At 42.5% G+C, this 23,640-nt stretch overlaps 1 protein-coding gene across 6 annotated transcripts in view; it reads left to right on the forward strand.

Moving 5' to 3' along the window:
- The window catches only part of l(2)k05819 (transmembrane protein 94-like protein l(2)k05819), a 420,286-nt gene that overhangs the window by 225,923 nt on the left and 170,723 nt on the right, over window positions 1-23,640 (forward strand). For 4 of the 6 annotated variants that reach the window (XM_068379935.1, XM_068379940.1, XM_068379952.1 and 1 more), the window contains one exon: window positions 18,957-19,016. The exons of the other annotated variants lie outside the window; for them this stretch is intronic. In XM_068379935.1, the coding sequence (XP_068236036.1) occupies window positions 18,957-19,016 (60 nt within the window). The remainder of the gene's footprint in view (window positions 1-18,956; window positions 19,017-23,640) is intronic. 6 annotated transcript variants of the gene reach the window in all.

A 23,640-nucleotide genomic window follows, 5' to 3' on the forward strand; every position in this document is an offset into this window, starting at 1 on the left:
CCCGAACAGAGTTAATGCTTCGGTGTGTAAGGGCTGAGAATAGCTGGGAGCCGTTCCACAGCTAATCTCACTCGTGGCTACTACTGATACTCGAGACGTAAACAAACGGACGCCATTGCTCTAATGACGTCACGCGCGTCTTTATCCTGGCGCCAGTTGCTGCCCATCACCATGATACAATTGTGTAGGGTGGGAACAAAACTGGACGAAGTAGTAGGGAGGGTCCATCAGGACGCCATGGCTATCTCACCCAAAAATAGATTTTTCGCTTCGCTCAAAATCCGTTTTTTGGGCTCAAGCCATGGCGTCCTGATGGAAGAGTACCAGAGAATCAATGTATCGTGGTAGATTTTCCCCCAGATTTAAGTGCCTAGGCATTGACAAAACAGCAAGGTAATCTTAGGTAAGAACCATAGGAACGAAGTATCCTGCCCCCCCATTGGTAGGAAGTTCCCATGGGCTATGCCGACGTCAAAGTGGTATTGAAGGGCTATTCATCTTGACAGAAGAACTTTTAAGAACTTAGAGATGAAGCAGAATGTTTGATATTTGTATAGGAACATTCTGAAGTAGGCCAGTGGTGGTTGGGCACTGTGTATAGAGTTCATCTCCTGATTATCAGAAGTAAGTATTCGTGTAGGAACCTTACTGAGACAAGGTGAATATAATTTAGGATTAGATATCTTAAATTCTTCATGACCATAAGAAAGGAGGAATAAATAAAACTATGACAGTATGTATTTCATAGTAAGTAGGAGCTGAAAGAGACGCATAAGTAATGAAATAGAAATTTTATTTCACAATGCAGAAATTAAATAATTTACAGCAAAAGTAAAGTTCATTTACAGTAATAATAATGTACATAGAAATAAAGGCTTGCTCTTGAATCTGAAAAGGAATTTCAGGATTAGTAGGTACTCGTTCTCGAGGAACGCAAGTCTTTAAACAACACATCATGCTCAAGGCATGCGGCACTTGTGTGACACTATGACATTTCACCTGGGATAAGAACAGTTATAAAAGCACTAAGTGTTTTTAGACATCACTATGAATCACTCGAGGGTCAACATAGGCACCCGAAGAGTTAGAGTCCCAAGTAACTCACTGTTCTACGCAGAGTTAGGTGCAGGTTTCATAACACTACCTGCGGCTACCACAAAATGTTTGATTTCGTGCACTTGTTTCGCATAATGTTTAAAGAAAACTCGCGAGGACTTCCAGCCCGTAAAGTTTTTAAGGCTCTCAAAGTCCATGCTCTGAAAGAAGTTCAGAGAAGATGCCACTTTTCTAGGATCATGACCAGCGGGTGTACTGTTCGGATCCGCTCTGCGAATGAAGTAGGTGATTTTCGCTCTTAATTGTTTCAGTGACAGGTCGCTGCCCGATGTTTCTCCTTTGAAGAGTTGGCCTCCACCAAAGTTCGAAGTTCTGCGAAGATAGACCTTGAGACTCTCTACTGGACATAGAGAGACATCCTCCTTCAGGGGGCATATTCTCCAAGGGCCCCATCTTTTGGTGGGTAATTCGTTTTTGGCGAGAAACGTCGGATCAGGGGAGAGGGTCACTTCTCCTGAATCAGCAAACAGGATGTGTCCCTCTTCTCTTGATAATGCCACTATTTCGCTGACTCGAGCTCCCGAGGCGAGAGCAAATAAAAATATAACTTTCTGAGTCAGATCCTTGAGGGGGCATGAATCGTTGTCCAAGTTGGAGGCGAAATGGAGCACCTTGTCTAGTGACCAGGAGATCGGTTTCGGAGGGGGTGCTGGGCGTAGGCGAGCACATGCTTTTGGTAATTTGTTAAAGATGTCGTTGGACAGATCAATTTGGAAAGCATATAGAATTGGTCTAGTCAAAGCCGATTTGCAGGTTGAAATCGTATTGGCTGCTAATCCTTGTCCATGAAGGTGAATGAAGAAGGACATACAGAAATCAATGGTGATTTCTTTAGGATTTTTTGCTTTAACAAAGGAGACCCATTTCCTCCAGGATGATTCATATTGCCGTCTCGTGGATTCGGTCTTGTATTCCTCTAGGAAGTCTAGACTTTTCTTCGAAATCCCAAACCTCTTTGCGGCAAGGGAGAGAAAATCATGAGATGAAGGTCCTTGATTTTCGATGATGAAGCGAAGACAGTCGACTTCTGTACTTGTTGAGAGAGAACTGGGCCCGGGAGAGGGATCAGCTTGGGCTGCAGCTCCAGGACCAGGGGGTACCAGTTGCTCCGGGGCCACTTGGGAGCCACTAGGGCCGCTGTCCCTTTGAAGGTTCTCAGTTTGGAGAGGACTTTCAACAGAAGGTTGGTGGGAGGGAACAGGTATATCTTGGACCATCTGTTCCAGTCCAGTGACATGGCGTCCACCGCTTCTGCTTTGGGGTCCTCGTACGGGGCTACGTACAGAGGAAGTTGATTGTTGTCGCTCGTTGCAAAGAGATCTATCTGAAGTTCTGGGACTTGATGAGAGATGAAGGAGAATGATCTTGCGTCTAGAGACCATTCCGACTCTATCGGGTTTGTCCGAGATAGAGCATCCGCTGTCACGTTGCGGAATCCTTGTAGGTGAACTGCAGACAGGTGCCACTTCTTCTTCTCCGCCAGACGGAAGATTGGGAGAAGCACCTGATTTATCTGGGGCGATCTTGAGCCTTGGCGATTGAGACAACGAACTACCACCGAGTTGTCTAGGGTTAGACGGATGTGGATCGAGGGCGGCGGGGATAACTTCTTCAGAGTAAGAAGGACCGCCATGGCCTCCAAGATGTTTATGTGGAACGTCTTGAATAGTGGAGACCAGGTCCCTTGAGCTTGTTTCAGGTGGGAGTGACCTCCCCAGCCCTCCAGTGAGGCATCCGTGTGGATGTTGAGTGATGGAGGAGGGTGTTGGAGAGGAATGGACCTTTTCAGGGCCTTTGCTTCCGACCACGGCTTTAGGAGGCGTCGAAGTCTGTTTGGAAGCCGTCTCTTGAGGTCTCTTCGAGCGATGGATGCCGAGCGTCTCCAGACTCCCGCGGCATCCTTTAGCTGTGCGCGAAGCACTGGGTTTGTCACTGAGGCGAATTGTAGAGAGCCTAGAACTCGTTCCTGCTGTCGTCTTGAAATGCGTTTGGATTTCAGTAGTCGCTTGACAGACCCTGCTATTTCCTTCCTTTTCTTCTGGGGGATGGAAAGGCGGTGTGACTGAAGATTCCAGTGGATTCCCAGCCACTGAAACTTCTGAGCTGGAGAGAGGCGAGATTTCTTCTCGTTGATCTTGAATCCCAGGTGTTCTAGGTACTGGGTAACTTCGTCGCAAGACTTTGCACACTCTTCGGGCGATGGAGCCCAGACTAGCCAGTCGTCGAGGTAGGCCATCACCTGGACGTTTCTTAGGCGGAGCTGTTTTACTATGGCATCCGCCAGCTTTGTGAAGATCCGAGGGGCCACATTGAGGCCGAATGGCATGGCCCGGAAGGCGTAGCTTTTCCTTTGGAGTCGAAATCCTAGGTAGGAGGAAGCATGATGGTTCATTGGAATGTGCCAATAGGCATCCGCCAGGTCTATAGAGACCGTGTAGGAACCTTGAGGCAGAAGGGTCCTTATTTGTTGAAGCGTCAGCATCTTGAATTTGTTGTTCTCTATGAACTTGTTGAGGGGGGATAAGTCCAGAATGACTCTGAGCTTGTCTGAGTCCTTCTTGGGAACGCAAAACAGTCTCCCTTGGAACCTGGTGGACTTTACCTTCCTTATCACCTTCTTGTTCAAGAGGTCTAGAACATATTCTTCCAGAATGGGGGTCGATTGTTGAAAGAACCGCTGGAAGATTGGGGGTGGTTGCACCCAACTCCAGCCTAGACCGTTCTTGATGATGCTGTGTGCCCAGGGATCGAAGGTCCAACGATCCTGGAATTGGCGGAGTCTTCCTCCCACCGGAAGCACTTCATTGCTTCTGGTGTCCCGAGGACTTGTTGCCTCGGCCGCTAGCTCCCTTTCCTCCTCTACCTCTCGAGGGACGACGAGATGCGTCTCTGCTTGCACCCCTGGACGAGCCTCTACCTTTGGCATGAAAGGTAGTGGATGGTTGCTCAAAGGCAGGGGTGAAGACCGGTGACTGTGACAACACCGGTTGGGGGACCAATTGAAAGGTCTGCTGTGGTTGGGCAACCACTTGGGAGGTAGCGGGTCCCGGAAACTGACGTCGTTGTTGACGTTGCTGGGGTTTTGGCTTCTGAGGTTTCCTCTTAGGCTGAGGTCCATCGTCCTGAGAGGGTTTCCTTTTTCTGGACATGCCCCACTTGTGGAGAAGGTTCCTATTCTCCGTGGCGGCTCTGTCAGTTATTTCCTTGACAAGGTCAGAAGGAAACAGGTGCTTTCCCCAGATGTTGGAGGAAATCAGCCTCCGGGGTTCGTGTTTCACGGTGGCACCGACAAACACGAATTCACGACAGGCTCTACGAGCCTTTATGAAATGGTACAAGTCCTTCATTACTGTAAGTAAGTGGGATTTGGCTAGTACCATGTAGTGATCAGGTACTCTTGTGTCACAGGCCATAACTTCAAGTTGGACTTGATGAGAAAGAGATGCCGCAAGCCTCTCCTTCGTGTCTTGTTCCCGGCGAAGGAGGTGATCATTGAGCTTAGGGAGGTCCTCATTAAACTGACGTCCGGCGACGTCAGGATCGAGTCTTCCCACGACGAAAGTATGTTGAACATCTTTCCATTGTCGCGTGTCAGGGGGTGTCACGATGGAGAAGGGTCTGCACTCCTCCAGTGCAGGGCAGGGTTTTCCTTCTTCCGCCGCTTTAAGGCATGCAGCTAAGGCCTTTTCCAAGAAAGGAAGAACCGCAGTGTCAGGTGCGACGTATGTAGGATGCTTCTTGCTCAAGGCAGGAAGCTTAGAGCAGGTAAAGCCCCTGCTCTTAAATGCGGAGGCTAGCATAGCCTGGGCCTTTGCGAGATCGAACACTATCTCTTCTTTAGGTTCGGTCTCCTCCTTCGAGGCAGGTTCGGAACGAAGCCGGACGTAACAGTCCGGGTAGGCCTCGAAGCTTGGGAAGAACTCCACATCTTCCAACGGGACCGTGCCAATCTTGTCACTAACAAAGATCCTGCCGGTCGCAATAACCATATGCTCTGCATACCTCCACGGGTTGGCATGAGAGCAAGCTGGGAGATCCTTAACCGAGATCTTCTTCGGTTCTCTGGATCCAATCATTGACCTGATGGACTCCTGGTTCTCCTTCAGTCTGTCGTCCATGACAGCTCTAATCAGCCGGATCAGTTCTTGGGTAGACGAAGAGGGATCCGGGGTCGAGGAGGTAGACGGAATGGACACATCCGTCGGTGTAGGAGTAGGCGGAGGGATGGATGAGGGAGGAGCTCCAAGCTCCGACTCGGTGTATTCCACCTTGTCTTCGTCCTCTTCGGCTCCTTGAGCCATAAGCGTCTTCTCCGTGTCTTCCGAGACGTCAGAGATCTGTTCATCATCCTCGGAATCTAAACGACACTCATGCATGGACTGAGCCATGACCACATCAGGTTCCACCGTAATTTGGACAGTGGGGATGGCTTCTTTCGGAACCACTGAGTCAGGGGAGGCCTTAGGGAACAACAGGGACCTCAGTTCTTCGGTGGCCAGGTACGGTCCGGTAGCATTTTTCTGAAAGCCACGCACCCACTTGCGCAGCTTTTCACGAGAAATGTCTCTAACCTCCGCTGAGGGAGGGTTATGGAAGGCCTCAACTAGGTGGGCCTGGCAGACCGTACAGTCCAGTGGATTCCAGAACTTCAAATCCCCTTTCTTGTCTGCACAAGGGGCGTGAGTCCTGCAAGCCGTATGCCCGTAAAACTGCGGGCGTTTCACAGCGCAGAAGGCGAAATCACACTTCATCTGCTCCTCCTGTGGAAGAAAGAGAAAATGAGTATGGGGGAGTCATAGGAATGGCTCTTAAACTAAGTTAATATTAATCATTAATTTTAACTTAAGGAAGGTGTGATGCATAGAGAATGAAAACAGTAAAGGAGAACACGCTCCATGCATCTCGCCCGGCTGGTTACCATAAGCTTGGTCCTGGGATAATCCAAATGACCGAGATCATTGGATATAGTTTCCTAGGATTCCCATTATATTGGAACTCCATGGAAAGCCAAGGACAAGGTTGGGATCGAATTCATTCGGTTCCCAGTTAAGAGCCAGAAGGCCTCATTAAAGGTAACTGCTTCTGGCAACCAGCCGTGCTAAGATGCACATAGCATGCTGGAATTAGAAGAATGCAAAGAGACAGCATGATCACTAATAGAGCAGTACTAGGTACTGATCTTAAAAGCAAAGCAGCTTATCTATTTGCTATGTAGGGCTATCTTAGTCTTATGATAGCTACAGTGAGGGGGTGCAAGTATTCTTGACGCCTCTGGGGCATCCGGCAAGCCGCCGGCATGCCGGAGTCCGCTCCAGCATAGATTCTGGCATTAGAACAGACAATTTTCAAAAGTCAGTTAGATACCAGGATGGCGGCCGCCGGCACAACGGCGGCACGCCGGCAGGGAGCGGCGGCTCCGGCAGCCGGAGGATGCCAGATTGGTGACCGGGATAAGGATGGTACAGGTAGTATCGGGTTGCCGGCAGTACATGCCGGCACTTCGGTGATCGACCGGCAAGTGGACGAATAGATAGGAGTAGGGGAGCCGCCGGTAGTAGCCGGCGGCAGCCGGCAGTCCCTCGGTACACGGGGGCTGGCGGCAAGGGTAGGGAAGTCACCAAGAGGGAGGCAGGTACTGCCGACAGTAGAGGCGGCAAGAGACCGGCACCCGGATAGATAGAGAGACAGGGGGAGGGGGGAAGGGATGCAGGAAGTACCGTCAGGGTTCCAGACATCCCTCCCCCTCCCTGAGAGGGTGTACCCATGATAGAGACAGGCTCTAACATCCATAAGCAGGGGTCACTAGGGACCGGGAGCAGGTAGCCCAAGGGAGGGCTAGGGAACACCCAAGAGGGGGGGGAGACTCCCCTATGCAGAACTACACTAGTAACTAACCTTATAGGACACTATGAAGGTATATGTACCAGAGCGGACTGCACAGGGAAGCTCGGATAGCCCTACTCATCCACCCTAAGGAGGATTTGTAGGACAGGGGACAGATGAGTATAAACTAACCTAAGCATAGGCTAGGCTATACAAGAGATAGGTGGGGAGGGAGAAGAGAGAGGTCTTCCCAGGAAGGGTTTCTGTACCAGAGCGGCCACTAAGGGAAGGGAGGACACTCCCTAACCTAAGATCAGGCTGATCGGCTAAAACGGTGCAAGAGTACAGTTTCAGCATGGAACAGAGAAACCTTCCTAACCCGACCTAGAACAGGGCTAAAAGTCCTGAACTAGGCAAGGAAGAAGACATATCGCTATCGCAGGAAAGTCATAGACTATCCTAGCAATAGAGGTAGGCTAGCCTAACCTCACTCTCAGACGCAATCCTAAAGGGGGTTCATTCCTTTAGGGAGGACTGAGAGGCGATATATATATACTCTATTAGACAATTAATCCCTTTACTCAGAAAAGGGATCAAGGCTAAATAGAGGGAATGCCAAGGCAGGGGATGAAGGAAGCATATAGGGGTCCTAAGGTTAGGTTAGGCTAGAAAGAATCACTGACTAGCCTATCCCCTATATGGTCCCTGAAGGCGAAAACATTTGCATCACTAGTCAAAAGTATTGTAAAATAATAATGCCACTATCTTCATAACTTAGTCTAGGATCACTAATAAATCATGCATGAACACTTGTATGTAGGCTCCTGGCCTGGGGGCTATAGTAGCCGACTGGTATGAGGTCAATCGATGACCGATAAAAAGCGTCTAAACACGATATAAAAGTTCCTAGCTATGAAGACTAAATAAACTAATGTATTCGATTAGTATATAATGCCGGAAGCGTTGTTGTGGCTAACTAAATAAGACATGCAGAACAACAACGACGCCATAAAATGGCGGGTCCGGTAGAGGCACAGCTCTGCCACAAAACATCAATTATTTCGCAAAATAATATTTACTTTACGGCCAGAGCTTAATTAAACAATACTGGAACCTTGTACTCAACTTTCCAGAAGAAGGCGAGGCTGAAGGTAACGACATAGCGAAGATGCAAAGCGATAAAGTTAACACAAGGGAAAATCCGTCTAAGTAGGGCAGCTACTAAACAAAGGATAAAGACGCGCGTGACGTCATTAGAGCAATGGCGTCCGTTTGTTTACGTCTCGAGTATCAGTAGTAGCCACGAGTGAGATTAGCTGTGGAACGGCTCCCAGCTATTCTCAGCCCTTACACACCGAAGCATTAACTCTGTTCGGGGTGGAGATAGCTATGTGGCACGTTCAGACATGCGTGTCCCCTGTTGTATTACGATGTCTTAAAGGGAAACCTTTGAGATACTCGCTCCAGAAGTTAGAATTCTGTGATAACCTGTGGTTAAATTCTCTGGGAATATCTTAGTAGTCTTATACCCAAGGAAGCTACCAAACAGGAACCTTCCATCAGGACGCCATGGCTTGAGCCCAAAAATATATATATATATATATATATATATACTGTATATATATATATATATATATATATATATATATATTTATTTAAATATTTAACTTAGCCGGTGAATATATAATAGCTGCTGCTCCAGCGGCTCGACAGAAAACACACACAAAAACTCGCGAGCGATCGCTATGAAGGTTGCGGGTGTGCCCACCAGCGCCAACTATCGGCCAGATACCGAATATACATGTAAACAGACCCAATTTTTTCTCTGTCGGCCTTAACGACAAGACGTATCAATACTCGCTGTATAACCTGGAGTTTTCTCAACATATTTGGTGAAGTACTTCCTTTTGGTTTGAGCTTTCGCAGTGCAGGTGTTTTATCTTCAACTTAAATCTTGAACTCGTTTTTGGATAGATTTAATTTTTGATGACTTTGGATTGTTTTTTTTTTTTTTGGACTTTCTTTGATTTTTAAATGGCCGACCCTTCCCTTAGTACGGAAGTGTGTTTTAGGCTTTTAGCAATTATCTTATCACGTTATAAATCAATTATAGATTTTCCTCTATATATTTTATATTTCAACCGCCTTTATTAGGCCTCTTCGATTAGCTTTCCATTTATAATAAACATCAAGATAAATTTTTATGATTTGTTTCTATGCGACCTTTCCTGAGAGTAGGCGGTCCTAACTTGGAAACCGAAGTTAAACAACGTTGAGCCCTTTCAATCGTAAATAACTTTTACAGAGCAAATGATTTAAAACTTATTAAATGAATATTTTTTTAGTAGATATTTTATGAAAGATTTTCTTTGAATAGTCTTCGTACTGTTTCAAAGATGAACTAACGTTTAGTTTATTTATGCTACGCAGTTTGCGCTCTATCGTTACGATAGAGAGAGAGAGTATCACGGTTTCACTTTGCAGAAAGAGTAAATCGATTCTGACGTTTTGTTCATTCTTCTTTCAAAGCTTAAATGTTTTAAATACTATTTTAAAGGAACTTTTTAATTGAAAAACCTTTCAGTTTTTTTCCTTTGGTCAAATAACCTGTTTATTGACGAAAGGTAAGTGGGCTCTTCTCTTCGGTGCGAAATCAAGAGAGAGAGAGAGAGAGAGATAGAGACGGAGAGAGAGAGAGGAGAGAGAACGTTCCGATCTTTATTCTCGTCCTAAGCGAGTAACGTTGTTCTCGAGTCAGCTTTTTACTCTCGTCCCTAGTCTCTGTACGGGGAGAAAGGATAAAACGTTTTTAGTTTTTATTCTCGTCCCAAGGCACTGTACGGTGAGAGATTGAAAACGTAGTTTTGAATGAACTAGTGTTTAGTCTCCTTCCCAGCCACTGATCTTTTTATCTTAAAATATGTTTACTGTTTTTTGCTTGTATTAATGTGCTTACATTATACGACTGATTTCGCAATTATAACCTTTTGATGAGGGTAGAATTGCGTGCTTCAGGTAGAAATCAGTTTTATTCATACCTAATGTGAATTGTTAAAAAATTCGATTTCAGTGAAATAAGTGCAAAACAGAAAATCGTAGTGATAAAGTGATATTGCGCAAAGTGTTATCAGTGTTGCGACCGAGTGATCGTCTGTTCGTGCCTGTCGTTCGCCTAGTCCGAGACCTCTTGCAAGCTCCCAAGCCCAGGGGAGAAGTAATGTCGTACGACTTATGGGTTCGAGAGGCGTTGATCAGCGAACAGACGTTCCCTCTATGGTATCAGGCGTATCTCACCAAGATCGCCCCTACCATAAGACGAGAGAGACGATTTTCTCCTCGTCATCCGAAGGCTTTTCGCATAAGAAACCGTGGAACAAGGTTTCGAGGCCCTTTAAGCGAAAGTCAGTCCTTTCAGGACAGGTCCAGCGTCCTGGTTTTAACTATTAGGACAGCTCTGACCCTATGCAGTCATCGGAAGACTGCTCGCCGCCTAAACAAAAGCGTAACACAGGCTCCGAGAGTCTTTTTGTAGGCAAGGTTTTGCAGTCACAGACGTTACCCTCGTCTCTTACCGCAACCATTCCCGTTGATCCTAAATGGGTTGTACGGCAAGACATGCAGAATAAGCTTGCCTCTCTTATGGAAGACTATTCTGCCGATAAGGTTCACGTTGATCCTAGCCGTTTATCTCATCGAGATCCTGGCCTTCAGCCGCCCAAACGAACCTTTGTGCGTCCTGTTGACGTTGGCGTAGCTAAGTCACGTCAGTCACGATATGTAGAGCCTCACTCGATGCGGTCACGTGTTAACTTTCAGCCGCATTTGGACGTTAGGCCGCTTCCTAATGCTCCTGTTGACGTTCAGGATGTTCGCCAACCAGCGGAGTTGACTTGTTTTGACGCTGAGCGTCAACTACCGCAGTCTAGAGTTGTTTTGACTGCTCAGACTAGGCAGTCAAAACAGTCTCGAGTGGACGCCGAGAGTCCTCCCGCACCTGTTGTTGTTGACAGTTCACAGACTGTTAAGCAGTTACATGACGTTGCGTCCTGGTCCGCTACTAATGCACCAGTGCGTGTGGACTCTGCTTGTAAAGCATTGCCACCACGGTAGGTCTCTCCCTTGCTTGAGACTCGGCTATTGTCGGACAAGGTTCCTTCAGATGAGGAAGTTACTGTTCCCCCTCCTACTGATATTCCCTTGAGGACTCTGTCAGACGGAGAGGAGCCTAAAGCTGCTTAGCCCTCTATGGACTTTAAATAAATCATGCTGATTTTTAAGGATCTTTGTCCGGATCTTTTTGTAACTGCTGCTCCTCGTTCGCCTAAACGTCAGAGTTTACACTAGGCCTAGCTACTTCGAAGCCGTTGTTTTATAAACTAGTGCTCTCTCGCTCTTCTAAGAGAGCTTTACGTTTGCTAGGCGACTGGTTTATCACCAGGAGGAGTTTGGGGGAGACAGCCTTTGCTTTCCCTACTTTTAAGCTGGCTTATAGAGCGAGAGTCTGATATGACACGAGAGAAGTTCTCGGCTTGGGAGTTCCTGCCTCTGCCCAGATAGACTTCTCAAACCTCATAGACTCTCCCTGGCGCCTGGCCATGAGACGCTCCAAGATTTTATGGTCGACTTCAGAGCTATTTTCGAGTGTTTGAAGTTTTGCTGTACAATTATGTCATGCATAAACAAGGCTTTCAGGGATGGCTCCAATGATCTGACAGCCACGTTCTCTGCAGGAACAAGTCCCTCAGGGAGGGCTCCAATGATCTGGCAGCCATGTTCACTGCAGGAGTACGTAAGAGGCAAGTGCGCTCAATGTGTTCATTGTCAAGACAAACTTCACGATGAAGTCTACCAGGCTGTCTTGACAGCATTAATGGAAGGCGACTGGATGGTCTCTCTCGACCTTCAGGAGGCATACTTCCACATTCCTATACACCCGGGTTCCCAACGTTTCTGAGGTTTGTTTACAGGAATGTGGGGTACCAGTTTCGAGCCCTGTGCTTTGGCCTCAGTCCTGCTCCTCTCGTGTTTACGAGGCTCATGAGGAATGTGGCAAAATCCCTCCATCTATCGGGGATTCGAGCCTCCCTGTACTTGGACGACTGGCTTCTCAGAGCATCGTCCAGTCTTCGCTGTCTGCAGGATCTACATTGGACGTTGAGTCTGGCCAGGGAGTTGGGACTTGTGGTCAACCTAAAAGTCCCAACTGATCCCATCCCAGATTATTCTATATTTGGGGATGGAGATTCGCAGTCCAGTTTTTTCGGGCTTTTCCGTCTGCCACCGAATAGAACAAGCCCTGCTCGAAGTCCAACTAATGCTGAAAAGAAAACGTTTGTTCAGTCAGGAGTTGGAACAGTCTCGTAGGGACTCTCTCATCCCTGGAGCAGTTTGTCTCACTAGGGAGACTACACCTTCTGCCTCTCCGGTTCCATCTAGCCTCTCACTGGAACTAGGACAAGACGTTAGAGACGGTATCATTCCCAGTCTCCGAACCAGTAAAGGCATGCCTGAAATGGTGGGACAGCAATATCAGTCTGAGAGAGGGACTATCCCTAGCAGTCAAGAACCCAAACCACGTGTTGTTCTCAGACGCGTCGGATTTTGGTTGGGGTGCGACCCTGGACGGTCGGGAATGCTCGGGTCTGTGGACCTCAAGTCAGAAGAGCATGCACATCAACGGCAAGGAGCTATTAGCAGTCCACTTGGCATTGATGATATTCGAAAGCTTCTTCGAAACTAAGTGGTAGAGGTCAACTCAGACAACACCACAACTTTGGCGTACATCTCCAAGCAAGGAGGCACACACTCCTTCACGCTGCTCGAGATCGCAAGGGACCTTCTCTTATGGTCAAGAAATCGAGGCATCTCCCTGTTGACGAGATTCATCCAGGGGGACTTGAACGTCTTGGCAGACTGTCTCAGTCGGAGGGGTCAGGTGATACCCACGGAATGGACCCTCCACAAGGACGTGGGCAAGAGTCTTTGGGCTACTTGGGGTCAACCCACCATAGACCTCTTTGCCTCCTCGTTGACCAAAAGGTTACCAATCTATTGCTCTCCAGTCCTAGATACAGAAGCAATCCACATAGACGCGTTTCTACTGGATTGGTCTCTTCTGGACTTATATGCATTCCCACCATTCAAGATAGTCAACAAGGTACTGCAGAAGTTCGCCTCTCACGAAGGGACAAGGTTGACGTTGGTTGCTACCCTCTGGCCCGCGAGAGAGTGGTTCACCGAGGTACTTCAATGGCTGGTAGACTTTCCAAGAAGTCTTCCTCTAAGGGTAAATCTGTTACGTCAGCCCCACGTAAAGAATGTCCATCAAAGCCTCCCCGCTCTTCGTCTGACTTCCTTCAGACTATCGAAAGACTCTCAAGAGCTCGAGGCTTTTCGAAGGAGGCAGCCAGTGCGATTGCAAGAGCGAGGAAAGCTTCTACCATTAGAGTATACCAGTCGAAGTGGGAAGTCTTTCGAGACTGGTGCAAGTCAGCATCTGTGTCCTCGTCCAGTACCTCTGTAGCCCAAATCGCAGATTTTCTTTTACATCTGAGAAAGGTTCGCTCCCTTTCAGCTCCCACGATTAAGGGCTACAGGAGCATGTTGGCTTCGGTCTTTCGACATAGAGGCTTAGATCTTTCCAACAATAAAGATCTCCAAGATCTCCTTAAGTCTTTCGAGACCTCTAAGGAACGTCGTTTGGCAACTCCTGGATGGAACTTAGACATGGTCATAAGGTTCCTCATGTCAGACAGGTTTGAGCCATTACATTCAGCCTCCCTGAAGGATCTCACCCTCAAGACACTTTTCCTAGTGTGCTTGGCTTCGGCTAAAAGGGTCAGTGAACTTCATGCCTTCAGTAAGAACATCGGTTTTTTCTACAGAAAAAGCCACTTGTTCACTTCAACTTGGTTTCCTGGCCAAAAATGAACTGCCTTCTCGTCCTTAGCCTAAATCTTTTGATATTCCTTGCTTATCAGAGATCGTAGGCAACGAACTGGAAAGAGTATTATGTCCTGTTAGAGCTCTTAAGTTCTATTTAGCTCGTACTAAGTCATTACGAGGTAAATCTGAGGCATTATGGTGCTCAGTTAAGAAACCATCATTGCCTATGTCAAAGAATGCTTTGTCATATTTTATCAGAATTTTTAATACGAGAAGCTCATTCTCACTTGAATGAGAAAGACCGATGTTTGCATAAGGTTAAGACGCACGAAGTTAGAGCTATAGCAACCTCCGTGGCCTTCAAGCAAAATAAATCTCTGCAAAGTATTATGGACGCGACTTTTTGGAGAAGCAAGTCAGTGTTCGCGTCATTTTACTTAAAAGATGTCCAGACTCTTTACGAGGACTGCTACACACTGGGTCCATTCGTTGCAGCGAGTGCAGTAGTGGGTGAGGGTTCTACCACTACATTACCCTAATTCCAATATCCTTTTTAATCTGTCTCTTGAAATGTTTTTTTTTAATATTGTTTTTTGGGTTGTACGGAAGGCTAAGAAGCCTTTCGCATCCTGGTTGATTTGGCGGGTGGTCAAAGTCATTTCTTGAGAGCGCCCAGATTAGGGGTTTGATGAGGTCCTGTTGTATGGGTTGCAGCCCTTAATACTTCAGCTCCTGGGAGTCTTTCAGCATCCTAAGAGGATCGCTGGGCTTCGTGAGGAAGACAGACTAATAAGGCAGAGTAATCGTCTAAGTCAACTTCCTTACCAGGTACCTTTATATATTTGGGTTTTGTTATGATATAACTGTCAAAAACTCTAAGCATATACGCTGTAAACTTAATTAACTCTGGTCTCTACCCACCACCATGGGTGTGAATCAGCTATTATATATTCACCGGCTAAGTTAAATATTTAAAAATGATATTTTGATAATAAAATAAATTTTTGAATATACTTAGCCGGTGAATATATAAATTAAAGGCCCCCCTTCCTCCCCGATAGAGACCCAGCGGGATGAGAAAAATTGGGTCTGTTTACATGTATATTCGGTATCTGGCCGATAGTTGGCGCTGGTGGGCACACCCGCAACCTTCATAGCGATCGCTCACGAGTTTTTGTGTGTGTTTTCTGTCGAGCCGCTGAAGCAGCAGCTATTATATATTCACCGGGTAAGTATATTCAAAAATTTATTTTATAATTAAAATATCATATTTATATATATATATATATATATATATATATATATATATATATATATATATATATATATATATATATATATATATATATATATATATATACAGTATATATATATTTGGGCTCGAGCCATGTTGTCCTGATGGAAGTTCCTTTTGTCTGCTTCCTACTGTATAATATTTCTGCGAGTGATATTACAAGATAATTACTGTCAGGTGTCACAGGGTTCCAACCCCCGGAACATTTATCCGTAGATATCGTGTATAATCAGGGACGTATCCTAAGATAACCATAGATATCTGCACCCCCAATAGACTTTACCCAGTCTAATCCATTAAGGGAAAGGATAAGTAAGGAGCCGTTACATATTCTCTCACCTTCGGCGCCCCCATACGTCTCTGTCGCCTTATTCCACATCGCAGCGGAACTACTGTGAAAAAAGGAGCATCCTACGAGGAATTGGGGAGGGACGTAGTAAAGGGTGGGCCATCAGGACGACATGGCTATCTCACCAAAAAATAGATTTTTCCTACGTCAAAATCCCTTTTTTGGGCTCGAGCCATTTCGTCCTGATGGAAGTGTACCAGAGAATTACCTATTACTCGGTAGGAGGCCTCGAAGAAAGGTCCAAATACCAGATGCACTATCGGATTAGATCAGGTATAAGAAATTTAATAGACTGTTAGTTCCTGTCCAACAAATTAAGATGAGAATTAGCAGGTGAAGACCAGACAGGAGAACGATATTCGAAACAAGTTAGAATGAAAGAATTCAAACACTTCTTCAGAATAGATTGATCACCAAAAATCATGAATAGACTTTGTTTCTCAAAATTAAATTTGCTGATGAGAATAACTCCTAAAATTTTAAGTCATACAAAGTTGAAGAAATATTATCAATGCTGAGATCTGGATGTTGAGGAGCCACTGTCCTTGACCTACTTACAATCATACTGTACTTTGAGTTTTGTTAGGATTCAACTTCATACCCCATAATTTGCACCATGCAATAATTTCAGCTAGATCTCTATTAAGGGACTCGACAAACCCCAAATCTATATTCAAGAGATGGAATTGATGCAAAGAGAGAAGCATCATCTTCATATGCAACAAGCTTTTTTTCTAGGTCAAACCACATGTCATGTGTATATAGTATGAGAAGTAATGGGTCAAGAACACTACCCTGGGGAACACCAGATATCACATTCCTGTACTCACTATGGTACCCATTAACAACAACTCTTTGTGATCTATTACTTAGAAATTCACTGATGATGCTAAGAAACGACCCACCCACTCCCAACTGCTTCATAGAATATTTTATTTTTCTTTGTTTCCTTTCCTCACTGGGCTATTATCTCTGTTGGAGCCCTTGGGCTTATAGCATCCTGCTTTTCTAACTAGGGCTGTAGCTTAGCCAGTAATAATAATAATAATGATAATAATAGTAATAATAATAATAATAATAATAATTTGTCCTGATTTGGGAAGGGCTATAGAAGCCCTGAAAAGAGCTCTTTGACAAATTCTGTTCACAAGGGCTAAATATTTAAGTATAATATGCTGAATTCTGACCCATGGTAGTTTTTAGTAATGAAAAAAGTAGAGGCCGCTAATAAATCAGCAATATACTTACCACAACTTGGTTTGGCCTTGTTGAGAGAATGGAAAATGGCTGTCTGCTAAAGAAGGTGATGAATGCAAGAGTTGATGGGAGAAGTACAAGAGGAAGGCCAAGGTTTGGGTGGATGGATGGTGTGAAGAAAGCTCTGGGTGATAGGAGGATAGATGTGAGAGAGGCAAGAGAGCGTGCTAGAAATAGGAATGAATGGCGAGCGATTGTGACTCAGTTCCGGTAGGCCCTGCTGCTTCCTCCGGTGCCTTAGATGACCGCGGAGGTAGCAGCAGTAGGGGATTCAGCAGTATGAAGCTTCATCTGTGGTGGAAAATGTGGGAGGTTGGGCTGCGGCACCCTAGCAGTACCAGCTGAACTCGGCTGAGTCTCTGGTTAGGCTGGAGGAACGTAGAGAGTAGAGGTCCCCTTTTTTGTTTTGTTTCCTTGTTGATGTCGGCTACCCCCCAAAATTGGGGGAAGTGCCTTTTGTATATGGATGGATGGAACTTGGCATTTAACTGCCTGTTGAGAATTATGTAACCACAATAAGGAATATCATAATAACATAATGACAATCAGAGGGGAATAATGAATCAGGAAAGTAATAAATTGGACCAAATCAAGTCAATGATATGTCCATGGGAATCAGCAGATCAGAAGGCCAAAATTTTTACTGTAAGTGATTATAGTTTGATTACGTATGGGTCGTCTGAAATTGACCCATGATTTTTTTTAAAAATGCGGACTGTTTAGTGGACAAGGAATTTTATGTGTTGGTCAGAAAATCATGTCGGACATTTAATTGCATTCTGAGAGCTTAACATTTATAAGAAGCATATGTTTGATAGACAAAATTTGAATATCAATTTAGAGCAGATTTTTATTGGTGTCTATCTGTTTTATTTAAAACTATATAATTTATTCTTTTTTTTGCTTAGATTTAATATATAATTTATCTTTTTTTCATTTAGATTTGATATATTATTTTTTTATATCCTAGATACTATGCATATTATATTTTCCCCTCCCAAATTTATTCGAGCTAGTTCTGTAAGAGTCGTACTTGACTCATTTGGTGGTAAATCTCATTTTAATGATAATGTATGAATTTGAAAAGGTATTTAGTCTTGGTCCAATAGTTTTGGCAGGTGACATATTGAAATAATTATATTGGAATTTGGTAAGACATTGATTTCATTATTATCTAGGTACTATATCCCAATTTAGAGTGAAATTCATGTTTGGATCACAACTTCGTATGACTCTTAAGTTGATTCATCGAAGTCCCAAGCTATTTATTTTGAGCATTTTTTTTTAAATGGGAGGGAGATGACAAGTTTGGGGAGTGGTAACCAAAGAGAGAAGCGCTCGAGAGGAAGTGGAACTAATGGTATGGGTGATCTTATTTGTTTAAAGTATTGGCTTGAATAAAATAAAGTTATTGGCCTAATTTGTGATGTATATGATTCTGGTTTAAGTGGTTTCTTTAAATAATCACTCCTCCATTGAGTCAGTGTTTTATTTAGATTTTTCTATTCAGAGGTAAGATTCATGGAAATAAACAAGATTTGTAAACTATAATTTATTTCACAGTTACCTCTGAATAGAACTTGTGACCGACCTTTGTCCTCACTTTTAAGGTGATATTTACATTTAGTGATTAAATCTTGAATCTGGAATGTTTTTTTTTTTTTTCACCAGTCTAACTCAGTCGACACTGACTTGGTCATAACTCCCTTCTCAGAGGCTGGGAGTGTGTTTTGGTGGCTAGTTTAAAAGAGGGAGTGAATCACTGCGGGGTGGGAGAAATTTTATTGTATCATTTTATTTAGAGATCATCAAGTTGCCACTTCCACTGAATAGCCTGTTCTTTTCAGAGGCAAGTATGGAAATAATAGATTTTAGTTTAAAAATCTGGTTACTATATAGTATATTTATGTATTTTTGTGGTGCTATTGATTTCAAATATTACATTATTACTCTTAGGAACTAATACAATATAATTTTTCTTACTTTTTTTTTTATTTTGCATTTTGATTAGCATTTGTATGAATTTTATAATAATATTGCCTATGGTAACACTTTTCTCTCCTTCTGTAGAATGCATCAGCATTTTTCTTGGAAGTTTTGACTGATAATTTTTTTCTGCCGTGTAAAATTAGCCCCTTCATTCACTAACAATTATATGAATGTCTTGCTCATGTATTAGTGTATGTATACCTGTTATTCTTATTACTTTGCACATGTTTTTGGTGCCTCTAGCTCCTCCTTTAAGGGGTTCCAACGTAGTAAGAGCCTGCGGAGAAAGGGGCTCGGTTTAAGGTATGTAGAACTTGTAGTCATTTTGAAAATCTATTCACTTTTCTTCACCTGCTTCTGCATTGCTAGCAAATATTGTTCCCTGCATGTTCACTTTTAGAAGCTTGAAATAATAATTAATTCACTGAATTATAGTTTTTGTAGGTACCTGGCAGCCTTTTAGCCTGTCTTAAATTTGGCACTATACTGTAATTGCAAAGAAAATTTTAATGTTGTAAATAATTTTTGTTTGCTTTGGATTTTGATTAAGAATCAAGAAAGGGAGTACTGTATTAAGGCTGAATCTTTCAAGCATCAGTTTCAAGATAGGTACATGCCATTATTTATTTGATATTGTTTAAATATATTTAATCTCCATGGTTTAAATTTGATCTTACCTTTGAAACCTCCTTTTCATTATGTGAGTTATTTATGAAAACTGGTGATATTGAGAATCAATACTGAAGTATATATGTTTGATATAAAAGTAACAATTGTTTTGCAATGGACCCAAGTTTATTAAGGCAGAAGGTACAAGGGCGTTTGAGGAATGATTAAACTAAAAAAAAGATTTATCAGTTGATATGTCTCTCCAAATATTCCCAATGATATTTTTCATTCATATTTTAAACTTGGGTAATTGTAACATTTTTGTTTAAGTGGTAAATGGTGACAGGGGTAGCTAAAATTTTGCAGCATATACACAGCAAATAATTAGAAATTGCATTTTAACTAACCATTGAATGTTAAAAGTCTAGCTTTCTAGAGCCTTATAGTGTGTAGGCCTATAGCCTTGTTCAAGTTTATAACTGGTACTGATTTTTTCAACCCAACCTATATTTCCCTTGATGCATGGGTACATGGCATTGGTGTTGAAATCATACAAAACCCCATTACCCTTATTTTCATGGATTCAAGAATGTTATTATACGGTAATTGTGGTTAATATTTTAATATTCTATAGGGGGAATAAATTATATTGATATCATCCATGTCATCTTTTTTTATTTTTTTTCAAATTTAGCCTGTATATAAAATTTTATGTGTTGTACCTGACAGTGTCATCATTTGAACTTTTCTCTTGAGAACATTGTAAAAACAATTAATTTATTGATGTAAAGATCTTGTTAGTTATTATTAACTTCATAAAAGGGTATGCAGAACGTAGCAAGATTTTCATTTCTATATGAAATTAATTATATATTTTTTTTACAGAATGTGCACATATCCATCTTTAGATTTTAATTAGATTTTATTTTTGTAAAAAAGATAAAACATTGATTATTATCTTAAAGTTCAGTTTTATCCTGTGTGGATACATGAATATTTATTTATTGATCTCAGCTCTATGTGAGGGTGGATCTACCAATAAACTTTTCACATGTGATTTTTTATGATAATTAGGAGAACTTTGAGTTTTTCACATTGTGTTACTGTTCAGCTGTTGCTCCTCCGAACCCTTTCGTTCCTTGATAATTTCTTTCTATAGTCTAATAAAAACCTTTTGATGATGTTTTATCCTGAGTGTGCCTGAGGTTAAGCTGAGTTTCTTTTATGTACCGATAGATGCTAAATTTTCCAGTGGGAAGAAATCCTTTCAAAAGATTCATAGAAGATGTTTTTTCTCTTCACATCTATATACAAAAGTCAGCAATATGGACAACACCATGCTTATATTTGTGCTAACACTCTTTTTGAGGGATGATTACAGGTAAATGAGAAAGTGAAATCAGAAAGAGAATTTTTAAGCTTGGTGGTTTAAAGGTCACTCAGGAATGGCAGAAGCAAGGTACAGTAACAATCTACTTGAGACTGACTGCATTACATATTGTCAATGCCCAATACCCCTCTCCACCCAAGCTAGAATCAAGGGGGGCTGACCAGCCAATGGTTGCTGTTTACTCAATAGGTAGACTTGTACATTCCCCACCAACCCTCCCCTATCCTTAGCTCATAAGGATAGTGAGGTTACAGACACTATTATTATTATTATTATTATTATTACTATCCAAGCTACAACCCTAGTTGGAAAAGCAAAATGCTATAAGCCCAGGGGCTCCAACAGGGAAAAATAGCCCAGTGAGGAAAGGAAATAAGGAAATAAATAAATGAAGAGAACAAATTAACAAGAAATCATTCTAAAAACAGTAACAACGTCAAAACAGACATGTCATATATAAACTATTAACAACATCAAAAACAAATATGTCATAAATAAACTATAAAAGACTCATGTCCGCCTGGTCAACAAAAAAGCATTTGCTCCAACTTTGAACTTTTGAAGTTCTACTGATTCAACCACCCGATTAGGAAGATCATTCCACAACTTGGTAACAGCTGGAATAAAACTTCTAGAGTACTGCGTAGTATTAAGCCTCGTGATGGAGAAGGCCTGGCTATTAGAATTAACGGCCTGCCTAGTATTACGAACAGAATAGAATTGTCCAGGGAGATCTGAATGTAAAGGATGGTCAGAGTTATGAAAAATCTTATGCAACATGCTTAATGAACTAATTGAACGCCGGTGCCAGAGATTAATATCTAGAAACTTTTGAGCTTGACTGGGTCTCAAACCACAATCCAACCAATCACTAGGCAGGGACATTTCCAATAGACTACGGAACCCCAAGGAAAGGAAGATAAACTTATTGAACCCAGCCAGTCGGGGAGTTGGGAATCACAGCTAAATAAAAGTGCGCTGTGGTGATTTCAAAGGTGTTGAGGATATTACCAATGTAGTATGTGTAAGAATTGTGTAGAAAATATAGTGGTGATAATATGAAGCAGTTGGAAATTAAGAATACAGAAAAGTAAGAGCAACATGATAAGAAAAACTGAGCTTGCTCCATTCATGTTCGAAGCCAAAAAGTAGTATAAAAGATTATAGCAATCTTCATTATTGTAAAGTTTATGTTCATAATGAGCTCATACCAAAAAAATCACATTATCAAAATCAAATGGTTTAACTCACAATACAAAATTGTCCTAGTACCATTCATAAAGGCATTGAGGAATAGGGCAAAACGTTTTTGGGAAAATAGAAATGAGGTAAACCTACCAAAACTACACTTTGACGATAGATATGGGAATGAATGCAAGACTACTGTAGTATGAAAGTGAGATGCAGACCAGGAGAACTTTGTCTAAGTTGTTTTCAATTAAGTAAGTTTTGAAGGTGTTGCAAAACAATTGGTAGTGGCGTAGAGGAAATTAATTGTGGTTGAGTATGGTAATGAAGCAAGGCAAAACAGAGTAGGAATACTAATAAAAAATGAAATGGCTAAAAATGTAATATATTTGGGACGTAAGTGAATGAATAATGGATATTTAGATCATGTTGGAGAAGAAAGTGCAATGTATATGGAATCATGATCAGTTTCATTTGGATAAAAATTACAGACAACTCTTATTATGAAAATAATTACAGACAGAGTTCAATCAAATGATTATAGTGTTATGCCATGTTAGATTTAGTGAGCTGATTTGATAAAAGTAGAATTGGGAAAAGTAAATAGTTTTAAAAATAGCAAACATTGACTCAAAAATAAAAATAAAAAACAGAAAGAAGTATTGTACTAAGGTATTGTTCAACAAGTATAGCATCAAGATGTCAGTATAAAAATAAAGCAAAAATTTAGTTTTGAGGAAGGAGGGGGAAGGTGCTGTATGGTCTCCAAAAACTTTCCTGTTATAGACTAGAACAGGTTAGTACAAAAATTACCAACAAAATATTATCCTGCTTGCTCCAGGGCCAATGTATCAATGTGCTACCTTGGGTTCTGGGTCTATTGAACCCATCGGAGAAACTCTAGTCCAAAAATACATCAGACAACTGATGACCAATACTAATACAGTACTGGAGACCAGTAAATATATTCAGTATTTAGATTAAGTCTCATATGTCTCATGTCTCCCTTCCACAGTACCTCTTAAAAATAAGTTTTTCCTTTGTCAAAACCCATTTTTGAGGTTAATGTGCTGTGTGGTGTCCAAGAACTGATTTTTGAGTAATACTAGAGTAGACTCGTGTACCATATAGGATAGTCATCTATAACCAAACAACCAACCAATTTGTGGTACTTGGGTGAGAAGAAAAACTGACAAGTCTGACTCTCACTTCATTAGATAAAATCCCTGGGGAAGGAGCTAGAGACCCAACATTGTACTTAAGCTGAGGAACTAGAATGAGAGGTTTCCTCTTTCCATAGGTGCCATGAATGAGCCGAGCACCACACACCTATGTTGTAGTCTATCACTTGGATTTGTTTGAGGTAATATTTTTATAAACACCCTATGCCTGGACCAACTAGTCAAGCTGTGAATATCCTAAAGCTACATATTAGCAAAAAATACTAATGACAAAGCTATTTTTGAAACGTCATGGATTTTAGAGATGGAGAGAAGATCAGCGTTTTTGATGAGGGAGGTCATTAGAAAATGGATGAACCCTGTAGAAAGGGACTTGTTGGTCTGGTTATTTAGAAACAAACTACCTACTGAAGATGTGAATCTGTGCAAATATGATTGGAGGGTAGACACCAGACAGAGGTTGCCATCTCCAGACTCTTAAGCTGTGATATAAAGAGGATTCCTCATCTAGAGAAGCATTTCATTTTTGGCTAAAATAGGAGGCCCAGAGTCAGAATCA

The sequence above is a fragment of the Palaemon carinicauda genome, chromosome 1 (genome assembly GCF_036898095.1).
Source record: "Palaemon carinicauda isolate YSFRI2023 chromosome 1, ASM3689809v2, whole genome shotgun sequence".
In the NCBI taxonomy this organism is placed as follows: domain Eukaryota; kingdom Metazoa; phylum Arthropoda; class Malacostraca; order Decapoda; family Palaemonidae; genus Palaemon; species Palaemon carinicauda.